Consider the following 26497-nt stretch of genomic DNA (forward strand, 5'->3'; position numbering starts at 1 on the left):
GTACTGGAGGTGAGTGGTGGGCAATCGAGCATTACTGTCTGAACTCTGCCTCCTGTCAGATCAGGAGCAGCAGGCATCAGATTCTCATAGGAGCACAAATGGTATTGTGAACTGCACATGCAAGGGATCCAGGTTGTGCACTCCTTATGAGAATCTAATGCTTGACGATCTGAGATAGAACAGTTTCATCTCAAAACCGTCCACCCCACAATGGTCTGTGGAAAAACTGCCTTCCACAAAACTGGTCCCTGATGCCAAAAAGGTTGGGGACCACTGTACTATGTGGTTTATAAAATATATAGAAGTAAAATGTAAGGCAAAATAGTACAAAGGTCAGGAGGGGAAAATAGAATTGTACTATTTTAAGGTTCTTGCAGTATATGTTAAGTAATGTAATACCACTTGAAGGTAGAACATAACAAATATGTATAATATAAACCCTAAATCAATAACTTAAACTTTATGTCCTATTACTGTGAATTATAAAGAATTATAGCTAATAAAACTTTATATATCGTTATTGTGAATTAAAAAGAATTATAACTAGTAAGCCAACAAGGGTGATAAAATGGAATAAATATTACACAGTTTTTCTAAAAGAAGGCAAAAAAGGAAAGGGGGAAGAAGAAAAGATGGAACAAACAGAATACAAATAGAACTAAAATTATCAATAATTAAATTAGATGTAAATAGTCTAAACTCTCTCATTTAAAAACCAGAGATTATTAAGATTGGATAAAAATGTAAGATTCAACCATGCTTAACATACAGCTTAAAAATTAAGGGAAGAAAAAAATATACCATCCTAATACTAATCAAAAGAAAGCAGACAAAATAGATTTCAGAGCAAATAATATTACCAGAGATAAGGAACATAAAATGGACAAATTATTTGAAAGATACAAACTACCAAAACTCATTCAAGAACAAATAGATAACATAAATAACTCTACATCTATTAAAGAAATTGAATTTGTACTTACAAACCTTCCCACAAAGAAAACACTGGGTCCATATGGCTTCATTGGTAAATTCTATCAAATATTTAAGCAGAAAATAACACCAATTCTACAAAAACTCTTCCAGAAAATTGATAAGGGAATATTTTCTAATTCATTCTGTGAGGGCAGCATTACTTGATACCAAAACCAGACAATGACATTACAAGAAAAGACAACTACAGACCAGTATGTGTCATAAAAATACATGTAAAAATTCTTAGCAAACTTTGGGAGGCCAAGGCGGGCAGATCACGAGGTCAGGAGATTGAAACCATCCTGGTGAACATGGTGAAACCCCGTCTCTACTAAAAATACAAAAAGATTAGCTGAGCGTGGTGGCAGGTGCCTGTAGTCCCAGCTACTCGGGAGGCTGAGGCAGGAGAATGGCGTGAACCTGGGAGGCGGAGCTTGCAGTGTGCCGAGATCGCGCCACTGCACTCCACAGCCTGGGACAGAGCCAGACCCCGGATCAAAAAAAAAAAAAAAAAAAAAAAAAAATTGTCAGCAAAATTTTAGCAAAGCTAATACAATAATGTACAAAAAGGATAATACATCATGACCAAGTGGGGTTTATCTCAAAAATACAAGGTTGGTTTGATATTCAAAAGTTAATCAGTGTAACTCATTGTAAAAACAAGAAAGAAAAATCCTATGATTATCTCAACAATACAGAAACAGTATTTGAAAATACAAAATACATGCCTGACAAAAACTGTCAGAAAACAGAGAACAGAAGAGAACTTCCTTATATTGATAAACAGTATATGTGAAAAATCTACAGTTAACATCACACTTATGATCAGGAACAAGGAAAGGATATCGATCTTACCACTTCTAATCAGCATTGTAGTAGTGGTTCTAGCCAGTGAAGTCATGCAAGAAAAATAAAATCTCCATTTGGAAAATAAGAAGTATAACTCCCTTCATTCACAGACGGCATGATTTCTGTGAAGAAAATCCTATGGAGTGCATAAATAAGTTACTAGAACTAATACAGGAGTTTAGCAAGGTTCCAAGATACCAGATCGATATATAAAATTAATTATATTCCTGTATATAGTAGAGCATCATTTCATATGTTTATTTTCCAGCCATATAGCTTACTTAGCGAATTGTCTATTCAAATATTTTGCCCACTTTTAAAAAGGTAAACATGTGTCTATCATGTGACCCAGCAATCATATGAAAGCATGCCTGGTCGCAATCTTTTTTTTTTTTTTTTTTTTTGAGACAGAGTCTCGCTCTGTCGCCCAGGCTGGAGTGCAGTGGCGCGATCTCGGCTCACTGCAAGCTCTGCCTCCTGGGTTCACGCCATTCTCCTGCCTCAGCCTCTTGAGTAGCTGGGACTACAGGCGCCCGCCACCGCGCCCGGCTAATTTTTTTTGTATTTTCAGTAGGGACGGGGTTTCACCGTGGTCTCGATCTCCTGACCTCGCGATCCGCCCGCCTCGGCCTCCCAAAGTGCTGGGATTACAGGCGTGAGCCACCTCGCCCGGCTGCATGCCTGGTCACAATCTAATCTCGGGATGAATATGTGACCATACATGGCAAAGAGACTTTGCAGATATGATTAAGACAAGACTCTTGAGATGGGAAAGTTATCCTGCATTATGCAGGCAGACCCAATGTCATCACAAGGGGCTTTAAAAGATGGAAGAGGAAGGCGGAAGAGTCAGAGACAAAGTTATGATGGAAGCAGAGATTGCAGTGATGCGCTGTAAGATGGAGGCAGATGCCATCAGCCAAGGAATGCTGGTAACATCTAGGATCCAGAAAAAGTAAAAAGAATCAGCCCTGGAGTCTAGATAAGGAGTGCAATCCTGTCAACACCTTGATTTAAGCCAGTGGAATCCATTTCAGACTTCTGACCTCCAGAACTGTAAGATTATAAATTTGTGTTGTTTTAAGCCACTATCATGCAATTTATTGCAACAGCAACAGGAAATAAATACTGTTGACTTCTGAGAAGATTCTTTTGTGGAGCTTCTATTTTTACTTGGATAAATTTATATTCAGTACCAGAATGTAAAAAAAATGCCTATTATTATTCATTATCAAATTTATATAAATTTCATAAAAGGCCAGGCGTGGTAGCTCACACCTGTAATCTCAGCATTTCGGGAGGCCAAGGCAGGCGGATCACTTAAGGCCAGGAGTTTGAGACCAGCCTGGCCAACGTGGTGAAAACCCATCTCTACTAAAAATATAAAAATGTACTGGATGTGGTAGTGCATGCCTGTAATGCCAGCTACTCAGGAGGCTGAGGCACGAGAATCGCTTCAGCCTGGGAGGGGGAGGTTGCAGTGAGCTGAGACCGTGCCACTGCACTCCAGCCTGGGTGACACAGCAAGACTCTGTCTCAAATACATACATATATACATACATACATTTGATATAACATTTAAGGAATCATAAAACAGAGATAACTTAATGAGCTTTGTCTTATAAAAATATTTGTCAAAGATACTCTAAGTGGAGGCAAAAAAGACAATAACTGAAAACATTTGAGCTGAAATATTTAAATATTTAATAAGATAAAATCAGAATTGGGAATATACTCCATTTGGTATAATTTGCTCTGAGTTTACCAGATACCTATATTAACCTGTAGAGAGAGTATGTTCCAAAATTAAAATACTGAGGTAACTGAGAAGAGTCAATTGAGGGCATCAGCAATTTTAAATTCATTAGCTGTAAAATGAAATGTGGAAGTTTAGAGATACTTTTATTAAAAATTATAATCATATAAAAATATATTCTTCAGAAGTAAAATATACCTGTAACATGACACGAGACAGATACAGTTAAGACAATGATTAAAATACATGAATATGTACAGAATTTATTATGGTTGTAACTTTTTAATGTATTAATCAGTATTAAGCAGTTTGTTTTCAATTTTCTCTAGTGTACCCAGATTTATTTTTGAAAATATTTTATTTAATTAATTAATTAATTAATTTTTGAGACAGAGTCTTGTTCTGTCATCCAGGCTGGAATGCAGTGATGTGATCTAGGCTCACTGCAACCTCCGCCTCCCAGGTTCAAGTGATTTTCCTGCCTCAGCCTCCCAAGCAGCTGGGAATACAGGTGTGCACCATGACACCCGGCTAATTTTTGTATTTTTGGTAGAGATTGGGTTCCACCATGTTAGCCAGGCCAGTCTCAACTTCTGGCCTCAAGTGATCCACCCGCATTGGCCTCCCAAATTGCTGGGATTACAGGCATGCGCTGCTGTGCCCACCCTTGAAAATATTTTTTAAACAGAACTATCTTATAGGTTCACCAATATGATAAAACCAATTTGTCAACTCATACATATTATTAAACATTATGTATATTTGATTGTTTGATGCTTCATTTTATTCTTAAAGGTATCTCCATTTGGACAATAAATCATGTAGTCAATTATATAGTCAACCTGGGCATTAGGTCTAATAGTAATAGGTACATACACTGCACCTACATTGTTCCTGGACCTACGTATTCTGTTTACTAGGAGAAATGGACTCTGATTCCTGTAGGCCAGTACTTCCCAACCTGCAACTGGCATCGTAACTGAGTTCTTTAATAGACCATTCCACCATCATATAAAGCCATTGCTTTACAGTTTAGTAATCATATGAGTTTACAAATTATTTAAAACTGGTGATCACATGGTTGTTAGCCTTTTGCCTTTGTTCATTTACAGTAAAATGAGTTAGTTCTTTGGTAAGATGTAATGTTTTGTGCCTGCTGCTAAATAAGGCATTCCATCAATTTATAATTATATTGCTACAGGAAGTATGGCAGGAAAGAAAGAAAAATATAGCTCCACAATAATAATCCATTCTATAAGAACAAACTAGTGCCATCTTTGTGATGGAAGAAGTCTAATGTAATCTGCCTGCCACCAGGTGGCTGACTGGTCCCCTTGGTGTATGATGTTGCATCAAATGTTCAGCATCGGTTTCTGCCGCTGGATGACTGGACTTTCAGCTATAGCAGTAGACAGATCAACCTTGCAGAAGATAAAGCCTATGTTGTTCTGAGATCATATATAACTTTCATCTCTACCATCATGGTATTCTGTCCAGGAAACCATCGACTAAGCACTGGCTAGCTGGAGAAAGCGGCTAACTGGTAGTTGCATAAGAGGTCGTATTGTCTACCTTATTAATGATAAGCCTCCTTTGCAGAGGTAGCCTTCTTTTTTTTTTTTTCTCATAGCGCTTACATGAGATACAAGCATCCTCACACTCTATTATTTCAGGAGGTCCACTTACCTATCACTTCCCCAAATTTACTTATCCCCCAATATTTCAGACTTGTTCTTCCCAAGTTCTTGTTTATTTAGCCATAGCCAAACCATTAACTGCCCACAAAGAGTTACAGGGCTTTGTTCTTATATGAAAATTGGAAAATGAGATATACTGATCAAGTTTTTCTTCTTGGAAAGACTTCCTTTCTGCATATATTTCAGGGCCACCCTTTTCTTAGCATTATCAGTTATACTTTTTAAAACTTTTTTTAGTGGTTGCCCTAGAGTTTGCAATTTGTATCTACAACTAATCCAAGTCTACTTTCGAAGAACACTATAATGCTTCATGAGCAGTGGAAGTACCTTACAATAACAAAATATTTCTAATTCCTCCCTCCTGTCCCTTGTATTAATGGTATTGCTGCCATTAATTTTGCATTTACATAAGCATATATCATAAGCATATATATACATAAATATATATACGTATATATAAACATACAGTAGTCCCCCCTTATCTGCACTTTTGCTTTTCCTGGTTTCAGTTACCCAAAGTCAACTGTGGTCTGAAAATATTAAATGGAATAGTCCAGAAATAAATAATTTGTAAGTTTTAAATTGCACATCATTCCCAATAGTGAGATAAAAAACTACTGTCCCACTATATCCTGCCTGGAACATGAATCATCTCTTTGCCAGCCCCTCCACACTGTCTAAGCTACTCGCCCCAGATCGACTATGGCAGTATTGTAGTGTTTATGTTCAAGTAACCCTTATTTTACTTAATAATGGCTTCAAGGCACAAGAGTAGTGATGCTGGCATATTGTTACCATTTTTCTATTTTATTATTAGTTATTGTTAATTTCTTACTGTGCCTAATTAATAAAATAAACTTTATCATAGGTATGTATGTGTAGGGAAAGAGAAAAACATAGTATATATAGGGGTCAGTACTATCTCCTGTTTCAGGCATCCCCTGGGGGTCTTGGAATACATCTCCTGTGGATGAGGAGGGGACTACTCTACATAATCAAATATGTTGTTTCTATTATCATTCTGAGTAAAATGTTACTTATTAAATTAAGAATAAGAAAAATAAAAGTTTTGTTTTCCCTTTACTCACTCCTTCTCTGATGTGCTTCCTTTCCTTATATAGATGAGTTTTTGACCTGTACTGTTTTCCTTCTTTCTGAAGAATTTCTCTCAACATTTTTTGCAAGGCAGGTCTGTTGGCAACAATGTCCCTCAATTTTTGTCAGTCTCAAAGTCTTTGTTTCTCCTTGACCTTTGGAGGATAACTCTGCAAAGTAAAGAACTATTGGCTGGTGTTTTTTTCTCTCAACACTTTGAATATTTCACTCGTCTCTTACTTTCATGGTTTCTGAGGAGATGTCAGATGTAATTCTTATCTTTGCTCCTTTACAGATAAGGTGATTTTTCCTCTGGCTTTTTATCAGAATATTTTTTTCTTTTTGTATCTTTTTATTTGTTTCCATATATATTCTGCTTATATAAGAATATTTTTATTTTTGATTTTCTGAAATTTGAATATTTGCATATGTATGTATATATATATTTTTTGGCATTTATCCTGCTTGCTGTTCTCTGAGCTTTCTGCATCTGTGGTTTGGTGTCTGACATTAATTTGGGGGAAATTCTGTCATTATTGCCTCAAATATTTCTTCTGTTCCATCAAGGATTTCTTCTCCTTCTGATATTCCTACTGTGTGCATCTACACCTTTTGTAGTTGTCCCACAGTTCTTAAATATTCTGTTCTGCCTTCTCTTCCCCCCACGCCACACCCTCTAGTCTTTTTTCTCCAAGCTTTTCTTTTCTTTTTTTTTTTTGGAGACGGAGTCTCCACTCTGTTGCCCAGGCTGGAGTGCAATGGCCCAATCTTGACTCACTGCAACCTTCGCCTCCCGGGTTCAAGCAATTCTCCTGCCTCAGCCTCACTCCTAAGTAGCTGGGATTATAGGAGTATGCAATCATGCCCGGCTAATTTTTGTATTTTTAATAGAGACGGGGTTTCACCATGTTGGCCAGGCTCTCTCGAACTCCTGACCTCAGGTGATCTGCCGGCCTTGGCCTCCCAAAGTGCTGGGATTACAGGCGTGAGCCACCGCACCTGGCTTCTTCATGCTTTTCTGTTTGGGAAGTTTCTATTGTCATATCCTTAAGCTCAGAGATTCTTTCCTCAACCAAGTCCAAGTGTACTAGTAAGCCCATCAAAAAGCATTCTTCATTTATGTTACAGGGTTTTTGATATCTAGCATTTAATTTTTTTTTTTAGAATTTCCATCTCTCTGCTTACATTATCCATTTGTTCCTGCATGTTGTCTACTTTTCCGTAAAGCCTTTATCATATAAAAATAGTTCTGTTTGTTTTTAATTCCTGGTTTAATAATCACAATATTCTTACCATATTTGACTCTGGTTATGATGCTTATTCTCTTCAAACTGAAAATCACTTTTTTTTTTTTTGCCTTTACAAATATGTCTTGTAACTTTTTTGTTGAAAGGTGACTATGATGTGTTGAGTAAAAGGAACTACAGTAAATAAGCCTTAAGTAATGTGGTGGTAAGGTGTCAGGGAGTGGAAGCATTCTGTAGTCCTATGATTAGGTCTCAGTCTTTTGGTAAGCCTATAACCCTGCACGGTAAACTTCAGCAGTTTTTTTTCAGTTGTTTCTCCTTCTTATGATGGACAGAATTGCTAAAGGGGACTACAGTGGTGTATTTCCCTTCCCCACATGGAAGGCTAGAGCCAATTGGAGCTGGATATTTTCCTTCCCCCAAGTCAGTTAGGCTTTGATAAAATCCCACTGGGTTAGGCTCTAGTAAAAAAGTTTCTCCTTGCCCAACCAAAAAAAAAGAAAAAAAGTTTCTGCTGCAGCCAGAGTTTGTTAAGAACAGAATGCTCTGCTGTATTTCCAAATGGTTGCTTTCCCATCCCCCAGCCAGAAGCATGAGGGGATTTTTCTGATAGTCACTGTTAGTTCACTTTGTGAGTATGCTATACTAGTCCTACTGGAAGTATAGTTCACAAAGGTATGAGGGCTCCTCTATGACTGGGTTTCCCTGGAGTTTTTGACTGTCAGGCTTGTCCACAGTGAGCCTTCAGCATTTCATCAATTACAGTTCAGGTTTTCCTACCCCAGCACTGGTTCCCAGAGGTTTCTGCTCCGGTTATGATTTCCTGTATCTTCCTATCTGTCTCTCCAATTTTGAGGGCAGCAGTTTTCCCTGTGTCCTCATTTCTGATGAAGTTAAGAAGAGTTGTTGATTTTTGTTTGTTCAGCTTTTTACTTGTTATTAGGATGCAGTGGCAAGTTCTAAGCCCCTTATATGAGACTAGAAGCTCTGCCTGCTTTCAAAATTCATTGCTGTGTAAAAATATCAGTTTGCTTATGCTTTATTTTCTGGATTAAGTTACATGATATAAAACATACACATCTGAGGATCTGAGAAGATCTCTAGGTGAATTCCTGTATTTCAAGGGACTATTATACTACTTATTCCTTGCACAAAAGATATTCAGAGTTAAGCAGTTTGTAAGCTATACCCAGTGCCCTAAATAGTACTGTAGGTGCTGTATAAATACCATAGATACTTAATAAACATTTGTGGAATAATCTACAAATGAATGAATGAAAGATTTCCCTGGAACTCCTTGGATTCTTTCCAGTTTCACCAGATCACTCCCTAGTTTTCTAATAAACTCGATTTGTCCTGAGAAAGATAGAGGAAAGGAATTGTTCTAACTTTTAATATTGTTATTAGTTGTTAATATACTAACTTGGTCTGAATATGAACCTTGAAAATGTTTCTCCTGATTTTCAATTTGGAAGTACAAAATTCAGAAACTTGCAAATCTCTGTGTAAGGAGTGTTCTATGCAATAACCACTCTAAGTCTTCCAAACAGTGACAAAAATTGCTAAACTGACAAACATAAAACAAAACAGAAAACTAAAATGTGGGTAGCTTATTTGTTTAGTAACAAGAGTTAAGTGCATTATTTTGTTGTAGATTATCTTTTGCATACTTTTATTCTCAGGCTGTCTTTCTCTGTTATCCAGGAATCTCTAGGTTTCCCTATTCCCTTGTTCCCTTCTTTACCCAACCTAGGAGTACATGCAGAAAAACAATACTAATTTTAATTTCAAACTAAACAAATTTTAAGAGGTGAGATATATATTTGGGCAAATTTAACATGAGGGACATATTACCCAAATAACATTTAGTTGACTTTAAATGGATTTATTTAGGTAGCAGCTCTGTTCTACTAATGTGCCCAGTAGTTAATTACTATTTGTGCTAGACTGCCATCCCCAGCCTTCAGCTTAACTATTTTTTACTGGGCTCTGGTTCCAGAGCAGTGGACTAAGAAAATTATTAATGCTAGAGAAGGGTAGTAAGAGGGTGAAGGGGATTTCGAAATCATGTCATATAAGGAGTGATTAAAAAGAGAAGGATGTTTCCCTAAGGAAAAGAAGACTAGGGTAGATTCTTTATCAACATTTATCTCAAAACCCTTAGCATGGTCCACAGGCCCTGAATCATCTGTCTTCCACTTACTTCTCCAGCCTCATCTTGCAAACATTCTCACTTTCGGTGTTTCAGCTCTTTTGGCACAGTTTGATACCTCCTTTTTTAGGCCTTTTGCATATACATTCCTTTGGCTAGGAAGATTCTTCTCTGCTTTTTGGCCTATTTCCTACTATAGATCTCTGTTCACATATTACTTCCTCAGGGAAGCCCCAAAACAAAACAAAAGTTTCTAGCTCAGGTTTCCCTTGCAGCAGTTATTTCATTTGTGTGTCTCTCATGCTAGACCATAAGCTTCAAGATAGAAAGAACCGTGTTTGTTTTGCTAACCATTTTCTCACCTAACCCAGTGCCTGGTATGTAGCAGGTAGGCAACAAATACTAAGTGAATGAACATCCATGCTCATTCTGGCTAAATTGCTGTTTTCAACTCAAATGTCAAAAATTTCTTAAAAGCCCACACAGAAACAGTAACAACAACAAAAAAAGATAGGTGACATGAGTGAATAAGGACTGGGCATAATAGGAATTTATGGAAACTGTAGAGAATTGAAGACAGCATGCATTACATAAAGGCATTCAAAAGTCAACTTTGAAATGCTGTGATGACAAAGTATATAGCATGTTCATATATCACATTTGGCTATAGGCTGCCAGTTTGCAACACCTGTCTTAAGTAAATTGATATATTAATTATATATAATATTGTAGAGGGCATTTAATTCCATGAGAAAATGCTCACATATACTGTTTAATCTTACTGGTGGATTGAAAAATAAAAATAAATAAAAAATTTTAAAAAGCATGCTAAATACAACAGTGGCATTCTCATTTAAAAATACACAGAGAAAACAACTGTGTAAAGGTTTGTACTAAAGTGTCAACAGTGGATATCTCTAGATGATAGAATTGCATGTTCTGGTATGTGTGCTTTTTTGTATTTTCTTAGTATTTTACAATGAACATGTAGTGTTTTTGTACTCAGAAATAAATTGTTTTTACAAGGTAGAGAAGTAACTCAGGTGTCAATGTGGAGGATAAAGTAGAGTATAATAGGATCAGAGGCAGGGAGATTGACTATTGCAATAATGTGGGTGAAAACTCATGAAAGCCTAATTAAGGCAGTGGCTGGGAGGACAGTGGTTATCAATGTTACCTGGTCCTCTCTGCTTAAACATATGCTTCAATTTCTACTTGATTATAATTGCTTATGTTGCGCAAACTTTCAGGTGGAAAGCAGAGCACAAGCCACTGGCTCGCTGTTTTGTCTATTTTTTTATTTTTTAGCATTTGTTGGCATTTAGTGAACCTCTTTCCCTATGGCTTCAAGCCACCAGGACAAAGGTCCTCCCCACCACCATCTTAATCTTTTTCCAAGCTCTTCTGCTACATAATTTGGCCTTCAGGATGACAGACTGCTTTAGGAGATTTTCCTTCCCTAGCACTTTGTAGTAGCTCTAGAAGAACAGAGAAAATAACTTACACTGTGGCAGGTACCAACTCCTTGATGGGAATGAGGAAAGATGCCTGCCAACCTACTTTCTAAAACCAAGGTACAGTATGTTTCTGCCCGGACACTTAAGGGGACACTGGTTGCCCCCATCAGTGAATCAAGACCAGCAGATGCTGAGGACTCCAGCACATTGGAGAAGAGCCATGTCAGGATGTGACTCTAGTCTCAGAGAGCTCCCTTTTTTTGAATTCCCAAGTCTTCCTGGCAGTATCTATCCCTTACCTCTTGGAATTTCAATCGAGTAGAAACCCAGGAAATATTTCTCAATTCATGGGATATCTTCCCCTTCTGCAGTATCATTGAGACTGCCTCTGTTTCCCTGTAATGATTTCATTCTTAGGCAGGTTCACTCGACATGATGACCAAAGGCCAGATGTAGCTTTTTTTTTTTTTTTTTTTTTTTGCTTATTCCAGAAGCAGGTGTCTTTTTCTTGATAGTGCTAGCCCAAATGATAAGACTATCTCTGATTAACTTCAGTTTTGTTAATCTGCCCATTCCTGAACTAATCACTATGGCTGAATGATAGGATACTTTGGCTAGCCTGATTTGTGGGCCTACTCCTGTGGTATAAAAATTAGAATTAGGTAATGAACGATTGCATCTGGAGAAAGAGGGACAGGTCTTTATTAGGGCACGCTCTGAAATCTCAGTGGCCTAACACAAACGAATGCGTATGAGCTGTAGCACAAGTGTCCCTAATTGGCAAGCAAGTATCCTCCCAGTGAAGAGTCAGGAAACTCTAGCACAAGTGTCTCTAATTGGGAAGCAAGTATCCTCCAAGTGAAGATTCAGGAAACCAGGAGTCCTATCTTGTGGCTTTGCCATCTTTAACACATAGTTTCCAGTGCAAATTTGCTCATCTGCCTCAAGTTGATGGGGAGTGGGATATATTGGATTGCTCATGTGATGTTTCCATAGGCCAGAGCTGGAATAGGAGTGCATCACTTCTCACATTCCACTGGTTAGAACCTAATCAGCACACCTAACCCATATACCTAATTGCAAGAGAGGCATGGAAATATAGCTGTGTGGCCAGAAGAAGAATTTAGCATTTGCAAGAATCTACTATTCTGATCACTGAACATGTATTTTACCTGTCTTTCCACACACAGAACATACCCTGTCCCAAAGGAGACAATCTAAAGTTTTAACCAGTTACTGGAACAGGCTCAAAGTCTAGGATTTTCAGAAAATGTGCAGTTCTCTTCATTAGGTACAGATGTGACCTAAGAACTAAAAAGACAAATTATCTTTATTGTCACCCCCATCCCTGCAAACCCAATATACAGTGGTAACTCAGGGACAGATAACTATAATACATTCTCTCATTCAGAAAAAAAATGTGATACTGAGCAATACTATTCATGTATAATAATGATGAAATACTGCATAAACATTTTGCGGCCCATCTCCTTGAAACTGAAGAGAGTTCTGATGAAACTCCAATTCTAGTCTTCAGGAGAAACTCCCTGTCCAGTCTTTAGTACAGCTCCTTATACGAGCTTCTGAAATGTTCTTTTTTTGTCCATCATTCTCCACGGCCACATCCTATGTGGGTACTGGGGAGCTGTTAAGGTTTTATGCTCTATTTTTCTACTTATGCAAGCTTGGGGTTGGACAGTTACCCTCTGTTTTAACACCCGAACAATGATATTTGAGCCAGATTTAGTATGATTAATAAAATTCCTCTAAAAATGTAGTCTTCTGATTGATTTGCTTCTGGTAACTACACCCAAAGTTCTTTCTTACATAATTATCAAGCCTAATTTACTGCTTTGCTGCCTTGCTCCTATGCCAGTTCCTTTAGACCTTTATCGTAGCTATCTTGAAGCCATCTAAAATAATGACTTTGAATGGAAAGACCAAACCCTTTTCCTGATATTTGTTGCAGGACTTAATCTCAAGGGTAACTATACTCAAGACCTCTTCTAGTTTTTTTTTTATTTTATTAGAAGTCTTATAAAAGTCAACTTTTCCAACCCTTCCTGAGAAATATTCCTGTACACTCTCACTTCTGTGAAGTATTTCCTGAGTTTCTCTCTTTAGTAAAACCTTACTAAAAGTAAAATATAAAATTCAACACAGTATTACTTTTGCTCTTTTCAATCATTTCCTCTGGAGCTAATCTAAACAGATAGGTGATCTGATTTTGAATTATTTCAGGTGACACTTTTACTAATTACTTTGCCACTGCAAACATGGGCCTCCTTTTTCTAGCCTCCAAATCACATTCTCTACCACCTGCTGCATCATAAATAAGCTGATGTAACATATTTTAGGTTATTGTCTTAGCAGTACTCCACTTCTTGTACCAATTTCTGGACTAGCTATGGTCATTCTAGCTCCTATACATATAAATTCTCAAATCTCAATTTTTTCTCTTACAATAAGTGCAAAAAGGGGTGTTTCTAATTGGGGTGGCTCTCTTCCAAGTACTGTTTCAGCCACTCATTCTTCTTCTCTTTTCTGGCTTTGGCATCTCCAATACATAGTTTTGAAGGTCACCATGCTCAAAGGCATCAAGTTGACGAAAAAAGAGTAAGGGAGAATAGGAGGACTTCATTAACCCTAAAAATGAGCACATCATTTCCATTCATATTTAATTGGCTAGAAGTTAATCACGGCCAGGCTCGGTGGCTCACGCCCGTAATCCCAGCACTTTGGAAGCCGAGGTGGGGGAATCACCTGAGGTCGGGGGTTCGAGACCAGCCTGACCAACATGGAGAAACCGTGTCTCTACTAAAAATACAAAATTAGCCGGGTGTGATGGCACATGCCTGTAATCCCAGCTACTTGGGAGGCTGAGGCAGGAGAATCGCTTGAACACGGGAGGCGGAGGTTGCAGTGAGCTGAGATTGTGCCATTGCATTCCAGCCTGAGCAACAAGAGCTAAACTCTATCTCAAAAAAAGAAGTTCATCACATGACTATAACCAACTACAAGGAAAGCTGTGAAATTTAGTTTAGCTGTGTGCCCGGGAAGAAGAAATAAGTTTCATGGGCTAGTCAGTCCCTGCCAGAGGTTCTAACGGGGGGAAAAAAAAGTTAGATAAAAATAAAAGAAAGTGACTTTACAGGCCTTGTCCATTTTAATAGTTTTGAACCTTATCCTACTAGTGAAACAGGATCATCATTTCACTATTATATTAAAGAGCAAAAAACTCATTTTCTTCCAAACAATGAGATTACTTTAAAGAGAGCATTTTTGGTAGCACGATAGACACAGAGACTAGACTGCAGAGGGCTGACAAGTCAATTTCAGAAAACAAAAAAGACACTGAATGTAGACACTTTTTTTTTTTGAGATGGAGTCTCGCTCTGTCGCCCAAGCTAGAGTGCAGTAGCAGGATCTCAGCTCACTGCAAACTCCGCCTCCCAGGTTCAAGCGATTCTCCTGCTTCAGCCTCCTGAGTATAGAATACTTTTTAAAGAAAGAAAGTTTGCTTGTGAAGGAAATAATTGAAAGCTACAGAAGAATTAGCTAAGGAACCAGAATTTGTAGAAGGTTGACAACAGAAAAGATAATAAATGCATGAGAAAGAGGGGTATTGGAACTAGAATATGTATTAAGAGTTAATCTCACATATGAACAGGGAGTCTCTCATTCGTTGATACTGGAGAAAAGGCAATCTCAGGAAATTTCTAGCACTTGGAAAATTGTGAAGTTCTAAGTTAAAAGTCATATAATGAAATGGGCTGGGATTTAAAGATTGCGAAAAGTATTCAAGTGGAAAGGGAGAAAAAGATGCTGAAGAATATACAAAGTAGGAGGGAGGGATGCAGCTGAAATTATAAAATCTAAATCAGTAGTGGTGAGATACACAATGCAGTGCTCTGTTCTACACTGGAACTCAGCAACGACTGTAGGAGAGGAATAGGCAGATGGTTACCACTCCGTATATATATTTACTATAGCACTTATTACACTGTAAAGCCCCTGGAAACAAGAGACTTTGATTCCACAAATTATGCACACAGTAGGCACATGATGAATTTTTGTTTGAATGAATTGATTTAGTCATTGCCAATTCTGCTATGGTACTCTGTAGAGTACTGGCAACTGCCCACATTTCATATGGTATGCCAATGCTAAAAAGAAAAAAAATGCTAAAAAAAAAAAAATCCAGGCATATTCAGCTAAACTTAGCAGTCTTAAAATGGCAACTATGTCAGCTGAGACATACTTTTAATCTTGTGCCAGTACATCTGTCTTTGATGTTTGCTTCGTTTTCCTTATGCCACTATACTCCTACTAGACCAGAAAGGGATAATTCTGAGTTCAATGGGCTCCACTATCATTTCAAAAGTCCTGAAACTTCTTCAGACACCTAAAAATGAACCCACAACTCCCATAACAGCATTCCTTCCGAGAGAAGTATACAGACAACAATCACTATTTATGCTTGCTTCCAAGCTGAATCGAAGAGGGCCGGAAGAGCTAAATCAGGGTCATTCAGTGAATCGTCTACAAAGTCTGGCACAGACCACGCATCCTTCCCGTGTCTTCCTCCCCTTGGAAACTTGAGGTGTAAGTAATGATCTTAGATATCTCCTAATCGACTGCCTTCATATTACACACGTGTAAACTCGGGTAGAGGATGTCTATGAGCCGAGCTTAAACTCAGGTAAAGAAGGCTCTTTTCCCAACACGACGCCATCTCTCATGATCCAAAGCTCTATCTCTCGATTTGGCGGTGGAAAAAAATGACCAGGAATAAAACTACGTACAGCAGTCCAGAACGAGGCCCCACCTCCCGGATCTGGCGGACCGGCCTCCCGTCAGCAAAGTGTCTGGACCGCGCTTCCGCACCTCACACTGCCCGGGGCCGGCTCCTCTCCAGCCTCCCCGTACTCCCCACACGTCGCAGCACTGCGCGCCCGCGGGGCCCCAGACCCGGCCCTTGAAATCTCACTTTCGCCTTTCGGCCACCCGCGCGCCACGGCTCAGGCGACGACTGATGGCGTCACTGCACTTCCGCCTGCGGCTGCGTTCTAATCACAAGCCAGGAAGGAAGAAGGGAGGGCTGCAGGGCTGTGTGTGCGGGAAATAGCGAGGAAAGAGAAATCCGGGAGCTCGCGGGCGCTCTGGTTGCAATCGCGCCCCCCTCATCTGTCCCCGCCGTTCCCCTTCGGAAGCTGCCCCAGGCACACTTCCCCGCTTCTTTCCAGTCTCCTCTCCTCTGGTTCTCCCGACACCCGGTCTCCCTGTTACGCCTCACCCTCCTTCCCTTGCTCCCTCCCTTTCCCTCCCTCCCTCCCTCCCATCGTCAGGCTCCCCGCCCTTAGTATCGCGAGACGAGGTGAGAGCTGGCGGAGCGGCGGCGGCGGCGGCAGTAGAGGTGACCGAGGCGGTGGCGGCGGAGGCGGCACCGATTGCTGTGTCGGCCCCAGTGCGGCCGAAGTCGCGGTAGAGCGTAGCCCCACGCCCCTCCCCCGTCCGCGCCCTCCCTCTTTCCCTGGGGATGGAGAAGGCGACGGTTCCGGTGGCGGCGGCGACGGCTGCAGAAGGAGAAGGGAGCCCCCCGGCGGTGGCGGCTGTGGCGGGCCCCCCCGCGGCGGCGGAGGTCGGCGGCGGCGTTGGCGGCAGCAGCGGAGCTCGCTCGGCCTCGTCTCCTCGTGGGATGGTGCGAGTCTGCGACCTGCTCCTGAAGAAGAAGCCGCCGCAGCAGCAGCACCACAAGGCCAAGCGTAACCGGACTTGCCGACCCCCCAGCAGCAGCGAAAGCAGCAGCGACAGCGACAACAGCGGCGGCGGTGGAGGCGGCGGTGGAGGCGGAGGTGGCGGCGGCGGCACCAGCAGTAACAACAGCGAGGAAGAAGAGGACGACGACGACGAGGAAGAGGAGGTTTCTGAGGCAAGGGCCTGGTTTCAAAGGAAGGAGGGAGGAAGGGACTGTAAGGGATAGGGGCCGAAGGTGGGAGGGGATTTGGAGTGGGACAGACTCCAGTGGGTTGATCTCTTAGGGGCCAGGCTTTCGACTGCCCCCTTTCTTCCCTCGGCCTAAATCGTGAGGTGTGGGAATGTGGGGGAGGGTAGCTGACACGTGGGGGTGGGAGGACCACGGAGTTCACAGAGTTGGTGAACAGCCTGTTATCATGGGATCGCTCACTTGGTTAAGGATGGAGGGAATTGGTTAGATTCCCTGTTTGCACGCCGGGGGGTGGGGGGGTGGTCTGCCTGGGGCCAGTAGGGCCACCTTAGTCTGAGGCGGGATCGGGATCAAAGCGGGAGGAGTAAAATAATGGGTAAATGAGTCTCTTGGGGACCAACTAGGAGGTTGATCAACTTCTCCCAGTTGTGAGGTGGAGGGGAGCAGTTTGAGGGGGGACGTAAGGTTGTAATGGACTCAGAGCTAAGTGTTTGTGTATGTGAGGGACACGTGAGAAGCTGTACTTTTCCATACTGTTCTGCAGGGTTTTTCGTAACTATCCTGGCTGCTGAAGTAACTTCATTTCCTCGATCTCCCAGGGATTTTCGATGAACTGATGCTGTATTTGTATAAATTTATCAGTAACTTTAAATAATTACAAATGACCATATACATTTGTAAGTGGATGAAAAATATATTTGATCCTTACACGTACATACATCCATGCCTTCGAATGTTTCCTTAGTGAGTTAGAATTAAGCTAGGACCTGTTGTCCCGTAATATGGGACAGCCAAAGAGTAGGCTTTGGAGCCAGGCCTGGTTGTGGTGAGTTGGAATAGGAAGGCCTCTCGGTTTGTCCTAGTGATCTGGTTTCATAATAACTTTATAATTTTTCCTGGGTCCACAGACAGGCGGCGTTGCAGGACCTTATTCCTCACAGAAGCCCATACAACCCAAAGGCTCAGTAAAACATACCATACTGACAACCAACTGAGAGTTAGCTTTACTCGTTATTAGCTGTTTTACCACTCTCTTGTCTCCTTCCTGAAATAGAATCTAGAAAAATCTTTATTTGGAGAGGGAAATCTTTATCAGCAGAGGGAAAACAGCTTTAAAGGCTGATTTTAAACTTAGTTCTAAGAGGAGACCAAGTGATTCATCTAAAAGTACCACTTACTATTTATTCTCTTCCACAAACATGGAACTTATTTTGATGCAAGTCTGGTTTTCCGAAAATTGGAATTATTGAATCCTGGTCTCTGTTGAAATAGAGAAGTACCTTTTAAAGGATTTGACACATATCTATTTGTAGAAGACCAGATTCTCTTTTATCTCAGACTGGATGAAGTTGTATAGGTAGAGATATTAAGTCTTGAAGTATGTATGACAAAAATATGCCAGTCCTTGTTTTTATTCCCTTTTAGCCTGTTGGATTCTGAGAATAGGTTTGTATTGATAGACTTATATTGGCCTACTTGGATGTTTAGGATAGTGTGTTGCTCTGGCGGCGTTTGAAACAAGGAGGAGAAAGATGTGATGGGGTCCTTATCCCTAATAAAATTTGTTATGGTACTTAGAATCATTCAATTGTATGATTCTTCTCAAAGGTGAGAAACATTTTACAGATAATTCAGCCCTTTATTTTAAAAAGGAGGAAAACAAGGTTTAGAGGAAAGTGGTTGTGGTGGGTAGTAGCAAAAGTACAAATCAAAGTTTTCTAATGTCTCAGACCTGTACACTTTTTAATAATAATTTATTTCCTTTTATCACCCTCCTGATATCATTCAGAAAAATAGTTACTGAATAGCAAGGTAACACAATCATGCAGCTATAGGCAAAATACCATTACTTAAAATTTTAAATTCTCGTGAAACTATTAAGCTCTGGTTTAGAGCAAGGTTATGATAGTTGAATGCAGTACTTACTGGGATATTCTGCTGCAAACTTAACATACCTAGGTAGTTTTGTCCATTGGAATGCGGCCTAATAAGCAGAACTTTTAGTAATTCCTTAAATCATGAAGAATGGCTGTAAGTTTGTAGGTATGTTTATTTTGTGGGTCAGGTTTGTTTTCCTTTTGTAATATAGGAATGGTTATGTTGACTTTCACCAACTATGGTAGTATTTCTATGTTTTTAACATACCTTATCCTGACTTTTACATGGTGTTAAACAATGGGTTTGTTATTTGTTATGAAGATGAGTCAGGAGAAATACGTGTAAGAAAGTGTGCCCATTGGCTGGGCGTGGTAGCTCACGCCTGTAATCCCAGCACTTTGGGAGACCGAGGCGGGCAGATCACCTGAGGTCAGGAGTTTGAGACCAGCCTGGCCAACATGGTGAAACCCCATCTCTACTAAAAATACAAAAAAATTAGCCAAGTGTGGTGGCAGATGCCTGTAATCTCAGCTACTTGGGAGGCTGAGGCAGGAGAATTGCTTGAACCCGGGAGGTGGAGGTTGCAGTGAGCTGAGATTGCACCATTGCAGTCCAGCCTGGGCAACAAGAACAAGACTCTGTCTCAAAAAAAAAAAAAAAGTGTACCCATTAAAAAAATCTATACAGATGAGGGATGAGCAGACAAAAAGGAGTACATATTGTCTCTGCCCCATCTTCATCTTTTGATCAAAGTAAAGACAAATAAAACTGTAAGCTAAATGGGTGAGTTGTGTAATGTTTTTCTCTTAATTACCATTTTACTGACATGTCAGCAGAAGCCTAACTTTCTGGAGCTAGGAAGTCTTGTGGCTAAAATCACAGTGTTGTCTTTTCTCTAATTCATTCTGTTATAGGCTACACAATAAAAAAAAGTAGATAAAATGATCTTTAAAATTATCCTTCCAGTAAAAATCATCAAAAGATTAAAAAGGAATGTGAAAGGTTATGGTTTTGTGGTATTTAACCTGAAAGGATAACTTTAATTTAACAAAAATATATAGCATTGCTATAAAGAAATGCTATCTGAATAATCTCTGTATCTGCCAAAAGAGGAAAAATGGAAGGAAACGAGAATCAATTCAAATAAGAGCTTCATTTAATTGTTGAACAATAAGAATATAATTTCTAGACATTGGAGTAGGTTATTGAGAATAGGATTTTACTTTAAAGTATTTCAGAATAGGATAATCATGTCTTAGATAATTTGCATAACTTCGGGTATACCTGGAAACAAATAAGACCAAGAGCTGCTTGCCTCCCTCTCCCCCTCTATTTGACACAAAATCTTACATTTAAAATTGAAAATGCATGATTTTCTTGGTTTTCAGTGAGTGACTGACCAATATGGAAAATACAAATATATTTTCTAACATAAAAGCCATGATGCTCTTTCAAATTAGTGGACAAAATTAATTAAATTGCTTTTGACTATTACAAGAAAAAAATCTTATAATTTCAAGAGTTGATACTTTATTTCAGAAATAACATTGCATTCTATTGAATGCATTTTTGAATATGACTGAATGATCTTAGTATTTTTTCTTTCTTTTTTTTTTTTTTTGGAGACGGAGTTTCTCTCTTGTTGCCCAGGCTGGAGTGCAACAGTCTGATCTTGGCTCACTGCAACTTCCACCTCCCGGGTTCAAATGATTTTCCTGCCTCAGCTTCCCGAGTAGCTGGAATTACAGGCATCTGCCACCAGGCCTGGCTAATTTTTGTATTTTTATTAGAGACAGGGTTTCACCATGTTGGCCAGGGTAGTCTTGAACTCCTGACCTCAGGTGATCCACTGGCTTCAGCCTCCCAGAGTGCTGAGATTACAGGTCTGAGCCACACTGCGCACTGCAATCTTAGTATTTTCTAAGGCAGAATTCAAAGGGGGAGAAACATTTTTGTTGAAGATGCTTAAAGTATAAATACAGTAGGAGTTGATCAGAATTTCATCTGTTTTTGTAAGTAACCTGTGACTAAATCAAGAGATAAACCTAGTGAAGAAATTTTAGACAAAGGGAGCCGGTAAATAAATTAGTACTGACTTAGTATTGAAAGGATTTGCAAGGCCAGGGAGGATCTGTTTACAGACAGAAAAAGAGAGTTGAAAATGAGGGAGAAAGAAAAAATATTTCAGAATTAGGCTGTGTTCAGCTTCATTTGGAAATATTCTTGTTTGTTTTTTATTGGAAAAGTGCTATCTAAATTCCTTTTTTGTAATGCTTAGAATCCTAGATTAGCCCAGAGAAGCTTGCTTGTTTCATCTCTTAATTGATGTAGCAGTAGTTGTAAACTAGATTTTAAGATCTTTGAAGCAGTAGTCTGTCTTAATTATAATTTATCTTGTCTTCTCTCCTGCTTAAGCACAGTACTAGAAAAAAACAAAACATTTTTAGTGAATAACTAGTACTTAGGGAGGATTCAGCATTCATTTAGGAAAAGAAGAGAAGGAATGGAAATTCTTCCCTTCTTGGATCCAGGGCTTCTGAATAGCTGAAGTTCAGATTTCAACATTTTCCAATTTCTTAATTCCTTTTCGTAGTGATGATGATCTTCTCTAAGTATTAAGGGGAGAGCCAGTTAAACTAATAGGAATTGATGAATGCCTGGTAAGTACCTTAAGCCTCCTAAAATTTTTAAAGGGTAAATTAAAATGAATACTTATTCAGTACCTACTGTTTGTGAAGTCTAGGTAAAGGTTAAAAGTATGGATTTTGGAGCTTGGATTTAAATCCTTGATCCATCATTTACTAGCATTGTGACCTTGGCTGAGTTTTTAAATCTCTACTGCAATTTCCTCATGTAAATGGTATAAATGGTAATGATAGTAGATTCTACTTTATAACATTGTTATGAGAGTTAAATGAGTTAATACAATTTTCTCGTATTCTCATTTTATTCTTGCCATAACCCTATGAAGTAGGTGCTGCTATATTTCTTTCATTATTCAATAAATGTTTGGAGTTCCTACTATGTGCTAGGTATTGTGCTATACTGGGTGAGCAATGGTGAACAAAACTTGTAAGGCACCTTGATTTAAAAATACACCAGTGAATAAATATTATAAGTTTGGGGAGGTGTGAGAGTGAGCTTAAGTGGTTAAATGTACATCTTGAATAATGTGTGAGTTTCAAAGTATACAAATGTTGGCAGGGAGCATTCATTTTACAGGTAAACATACTGGCATAGAAGGATTTTAGGCAACCTCATCAGGGTCACATAGCTAATAAATGTCAGAATGGGATTGAACCTGGGACTGTCAGATTCTACGCCTCCTCATTCATTCATTTATTCTCTCACTCATTCACATGCTCTGTTATGCTGTATGGTGTTGAGTACCATATTTCAGATATTGGCACATTCGGCTTGTATAAGGGAAGACGCTTTTTGGCAGTTGGACGGCCATTGAAGACAAGTTGGTCACCCCAAGTTTTCTTTCCAGTTCTTCTGAAAAACTCACTAAAGAAAAAGAAAGCAAGAAATACAGAAAAGTACAGAAAAATAATCCATATGCCCACCACCTAGAATTAAGTTGTTAACAAGATGAAAACTTCATACTGAAAAACCACCCTTTCTAGAGGCGATTTACCACTTATTCCTTGCCTTTCAAAATATTTACTTTTCAAGGTAATCTCTCCTTATTAATTTGAAAAAAAAATGTTTCTTTTAAATAGAGATTGTTAACTTGGGGTCTGGCTAGGCTGTGAATCCTCTGATATTAAACAAAAGATTTTGTTGAAGGTGCTTATAAGGCTTTATTTTTCTTCCTTTCTGCTCTAGCCCCATATGTGCAGGATTTTCATTAGATCCTCAAAGAGTTCTGTGACCCCCACCCTCTCCCTCCTACCTTGTTACTTTGAAACATTCTCACTACAGATTTAGTGGGGAATTTGGTCATTTATTTGGATTATTAAGAGTTTGGAAACTGCTTCTAACTAAGCAGATGATGTGGTAACAAAGAAGGCTTATTTGTGAAGTAGTGGGGCCAAGATTGATCACATCTTTCTGGTAAACCAGACTTATGCCTACTCTCTTTTCTCTTATATCTTCATGTTTTGCCCTTTAATTAATGAAGCAGTTTACATTGTGTGCTGTGGACTGTCATATCTGAAAACAAAAGCCTTGTCTTACTCATCTGTATATCTCCTGCTATACAGTACCATGTGTCTTATGTAAGTCTTTGTATCTCTCCTAGGTTCTCATGAAGTCCCATCTCTGTAGTAAGAATAACTCATAAATATTTCTTTATTAGCCACCTACTGTGGCAAATCTTTGGGACTTCAAGTCTTGAGGTAACAGAACTTGGTTGCAGCTATTATTTACAGTAGATCCCTGTGGGATGTTTTAATTGAACCATTATTTTTAGTTTAGTCATTTTTAACCTCACCAACTTAACTGGAGTTAGTATTGTGAAAGTTTTCAGTGTTTAATAAGCATCAAAGTAGCATATTTTGACTCTCAGAAATTCACTAGACTATAGGCTGTTTCTGCTGTTACCTGATTATGCCATCTAGTTGATTAGGAAAACAGTTTTTAGGTCCTTGAGGCAGTGCAGTTGCATTTATGACAGTAGTTTATCTGAATTTTTATAAGGATAATTTAATGGGTTAAAAAATGTGGATTTAATGAGGACCTTCATAATTTTTCCATACTTGACCACAGATGAAAGGGAATTTTTACTTCACATTGGTATGCGAAGTAGTGCCTGCTGGTACCACTTATATTTTTGTTAGGACCAGTAGGAGGCACCAACATCCATGGTGTAACCTACACCAAACCTAACTTTTTTCAGCTTTCATCTTTTCAAAAAAAAAAAAAAAAGTAAGTCATTAGGGAATTGAAGGTGGTGGGTAAATACGAATACCCTTCTAGTCCCTTGAATCTTACCTATCTAGTACAGTTATGTCCATCCACTTCTTACCCAGAAGCAAAATACCCTTTCTGACTTAACAGTGCTTCACTTCTTAACATTTTTTTGTCTTTAGAAATTATTATTATTCATTCATGAAGGGATGTAGAGTTGTGGGACAATATAGGTATCATTTTTATAATGATTTATAATTTGGGGTTTCAGTTATTGAAAAGGGAAATGTTAACTGTTATTTTCCCCAAGCATGCTATGAAACTTCAAATAATATAGCTCTAATTATTGAAAGCATAACTTAGACTGCCTTCTGTCCTGTGAAACTCATAAACATTACATGATCTTTTAAAGGAGTCAACTTTTTGTGTGTGTGTAGAGATGGCGTCTCACTTTGTTGCCCAGGCTGGTCTTGAACTCCTGGCTTCAAGTGATCCTCCTGCCGCAGGCTCCCAAAATGCTGTGGGATTATAGGCGTGAGCTACTGCATCCAGCCTGGGGTTAATTTTTAAGTTTACTTCTGAGTGAGACTAGAGGTAAAAGAGAGTGGGGAGAAGAAAATGTAAAGATTTTACATTTGAAACATCAGAGTGCTAAAAATAGAAAAATTAGTCGGGCGTAGTGGCTCCCGCCAGTAAGTCCCAGCTACTTGGGAGGCTGAGGCAAGAGAATTGCTTTAACCTGGGAGGCAGAGGTTGCAGTGAGCAGAGATCCCGCCCTTGCACTCCAGTCTGGGCGACAGAGTGAGACTCTGTCTCAAGCAACAACAACAACAACAACAACAACAACAACAGCAACAAAAACCGTTACAGTACTTGAGGAATTCCTATTGGAGCCATTATTAGTGTCTTTAAAAACAACTCTTTTTTTCTGTTTTTTTTTTTTTTTTGAGACAAGGTCATCTATGCTGGAGTGCAGTGGCGTACTCTCGGCTCACTGCAACCTCCACCTCCTGGGTTCAAGCAATTCTCATCTCACCTTCCTGAGTATCTGGAGTTGCAGCGTGAGCCACTGCGCCTGGCTAATTGTTTTGTATTTTTATTAGAGTTAGGGTTTCACCATGTTTGCCCGGCTGGTCGCAAACTCCCGGCTCCAAGTGATCCGCCCGCCTCGGCCCCCAAAGTGCTGGGCTTGCAGGTGTGAGCTACTGTGCGCAGCCTTTATAAACAATTTTGATATATGGTGAAATCTCTCAAAGCTTGCTGATCATAGTGAATTATGCTGATAAGAATGGGAAACAAGATTATTGAGAATAAATTGAAAAATATTAAATAGGTTTTTATGCGTCAAGGGTAAAAAAAAATGTGTTTTGAGTAAATGATCTGAAATACAGCATGCTTTTTTGGTAAAAGCTTAGTATAATGTAGGGTGAAGTTAAGGCGTTGGCGATAACCAGAATCATAATTCTCATTTTAAATAATGCTATGCTACATCTGCACAAAATAGATTATGTATATTTTTGGCTGCTGTACCATGAAAATGATGACTAAAACGAGGTCTAGAGAGGGATAGTTTAAAAATGATGGTAGGGCTAGAGATGGAATCCATGATTGAGGAGGACTGTAGATTTTACTTAAATATATTCTTTCTTTATTTTTAATTTATTTTTATTTTATTTTATTTTTTTTGAGACGAAGTCTCGCTGTGTCTCCCAGGCTGGAGTGCAGTGGCGCAATGCCGTCTCACTGCAACCTCCGCATTCCAGATTCAAGTGATTCTTCTGCCTCAGCCTCCCAGGTAGCTGGGACTACAGGCACCGGCGCCACCACGCCCGGCTAATTTTTGTATTTTTAGTAGAGACGAAGTTTCACCATGTTAGTCAGGCTGGTCTCGAACTCCTGACCTTTGATCCGCCCCCCTCGGCCTTCCAAAGTGCTGGGATTATAGGCGTGAGCCACAGCACCCGGCCGATTTTACTTAAGTATATTCTTATTGCTTATTACTTCATACTCAAACTGACTTATAAGGTAGAGAAAATCATAATGTGTACCAGATAGTGCTATTTCAGTTTAGAAAATAAATTCATTTTTTATTTCTTGAGATTATTTGAAAGTACATTGTAGAAATGGCACATTTATGGAACTACTTTATGGCTGTGCCTCTCTTGCAGGGAATTTTGCCTCCCCCTTTCCTTTTCCCAAAAATACTATTAGCTTGCCTAATTTAACCTTTCACTTTTTTTATCCCCATCTTCCCCCACAAAAGAAAGGAATAGAAAAGAAAAATACGAAAGTGAAGAAATAAGAACCTGCTCTAAAGTTATTTCTTGGTCTGGGTTTCTTTATGGATCATCTCTTAATTAGCTTAAAAACATTTGATTGAAATCTATTTTGGAAGTATCTATGGAAAGGTTGGTTCCATTAGTTTAGAATTTAGAATAAATATATGTTACCATAGAGATCTATTTTCCTTTCCCTCTTTTCCTGTCAATCTAAATGTGAAGATTGACAAGAAAAGGAAGCCCACCTGTTTGTGTTACAGTTAGTGTTAGAAATGCCTTTGACCCCATTGTTGTCTCTTTCTTTCTCTATG

The 26497-nt window shown here is 39.2% G+C and overlaps 2 protein-coding genes and 1 non-coding gene across 9 annotated transcripts in view; 1 reads left to right on the forward strand and 2 right to left on the reverse strand.

Annotated features, from left to right (window-relative positions):
• Positions 1–16357, reverse strand: part of ALB (albumin) — a 165427-nt gene extending 149070 nt beyond the window's left edge. Inside the window, exon 1 of one of the 5 annotated variants that reach the window (XM_055111442.3) lies at positions 16219–16357. The gene's annotated coding sequence lies outside the window, so the exon portion shown is untranslated. Of the gene's footprint in view, positions 1–16033 lie in introns of all 5 variants that reach the window. The other 4 variants (XM_055111441.3, XM_055111439.3, XM_055111440.3 and 1 more) reach the window with 4 other exon arrangements.
• Positions 11351–11475, reverse strand: LOC112439719 (small nucleolar RNA SNORA3/SNORA45 family). The gene has a single exon (XR_003027957.3). It is a non-coding gene; the product is annotated as a small nucleolar RNA SNORA3/SNORA45 family (small nucleolar RNA).
• Positions 16358–16464: 107 nt separating the features above from the next.
• ANKRD17 (ankyrin repeat domain 17) overlaps positions 16465–26497 on the forward strand; it is a 184966-nt gene continuing 174933 nt past the window's right edge. For all 3 annotated transcript variants that reach the window (XM_008971825.5, XM_034958674.3, XM_034958677.3), the window contains exon 1: positions 16465–17160. In XM_008971825.5, the coding sequence (XP_008970073.3) occupies positions 16768–17160 (393 nt within the window). In that variant the 5' untranslated portion in view covers positions 16465–16767. The remainder of the gene's footprint in view (positions 17161–26497) is intronic.

This window comes from Pan paniscus, chromosome 3, assembly GCF_029289425.2.
Source record: "Pan paniscus chromosome 3, NHGRI_mPanPan1-v2.0_pri, whole genome shotgun sequence".
Lineage (NCBI taxonomy): Eukaryota > Metazoa > Chordata > Mammalia > Primates > Hominidae > Pan > Pan paniscus.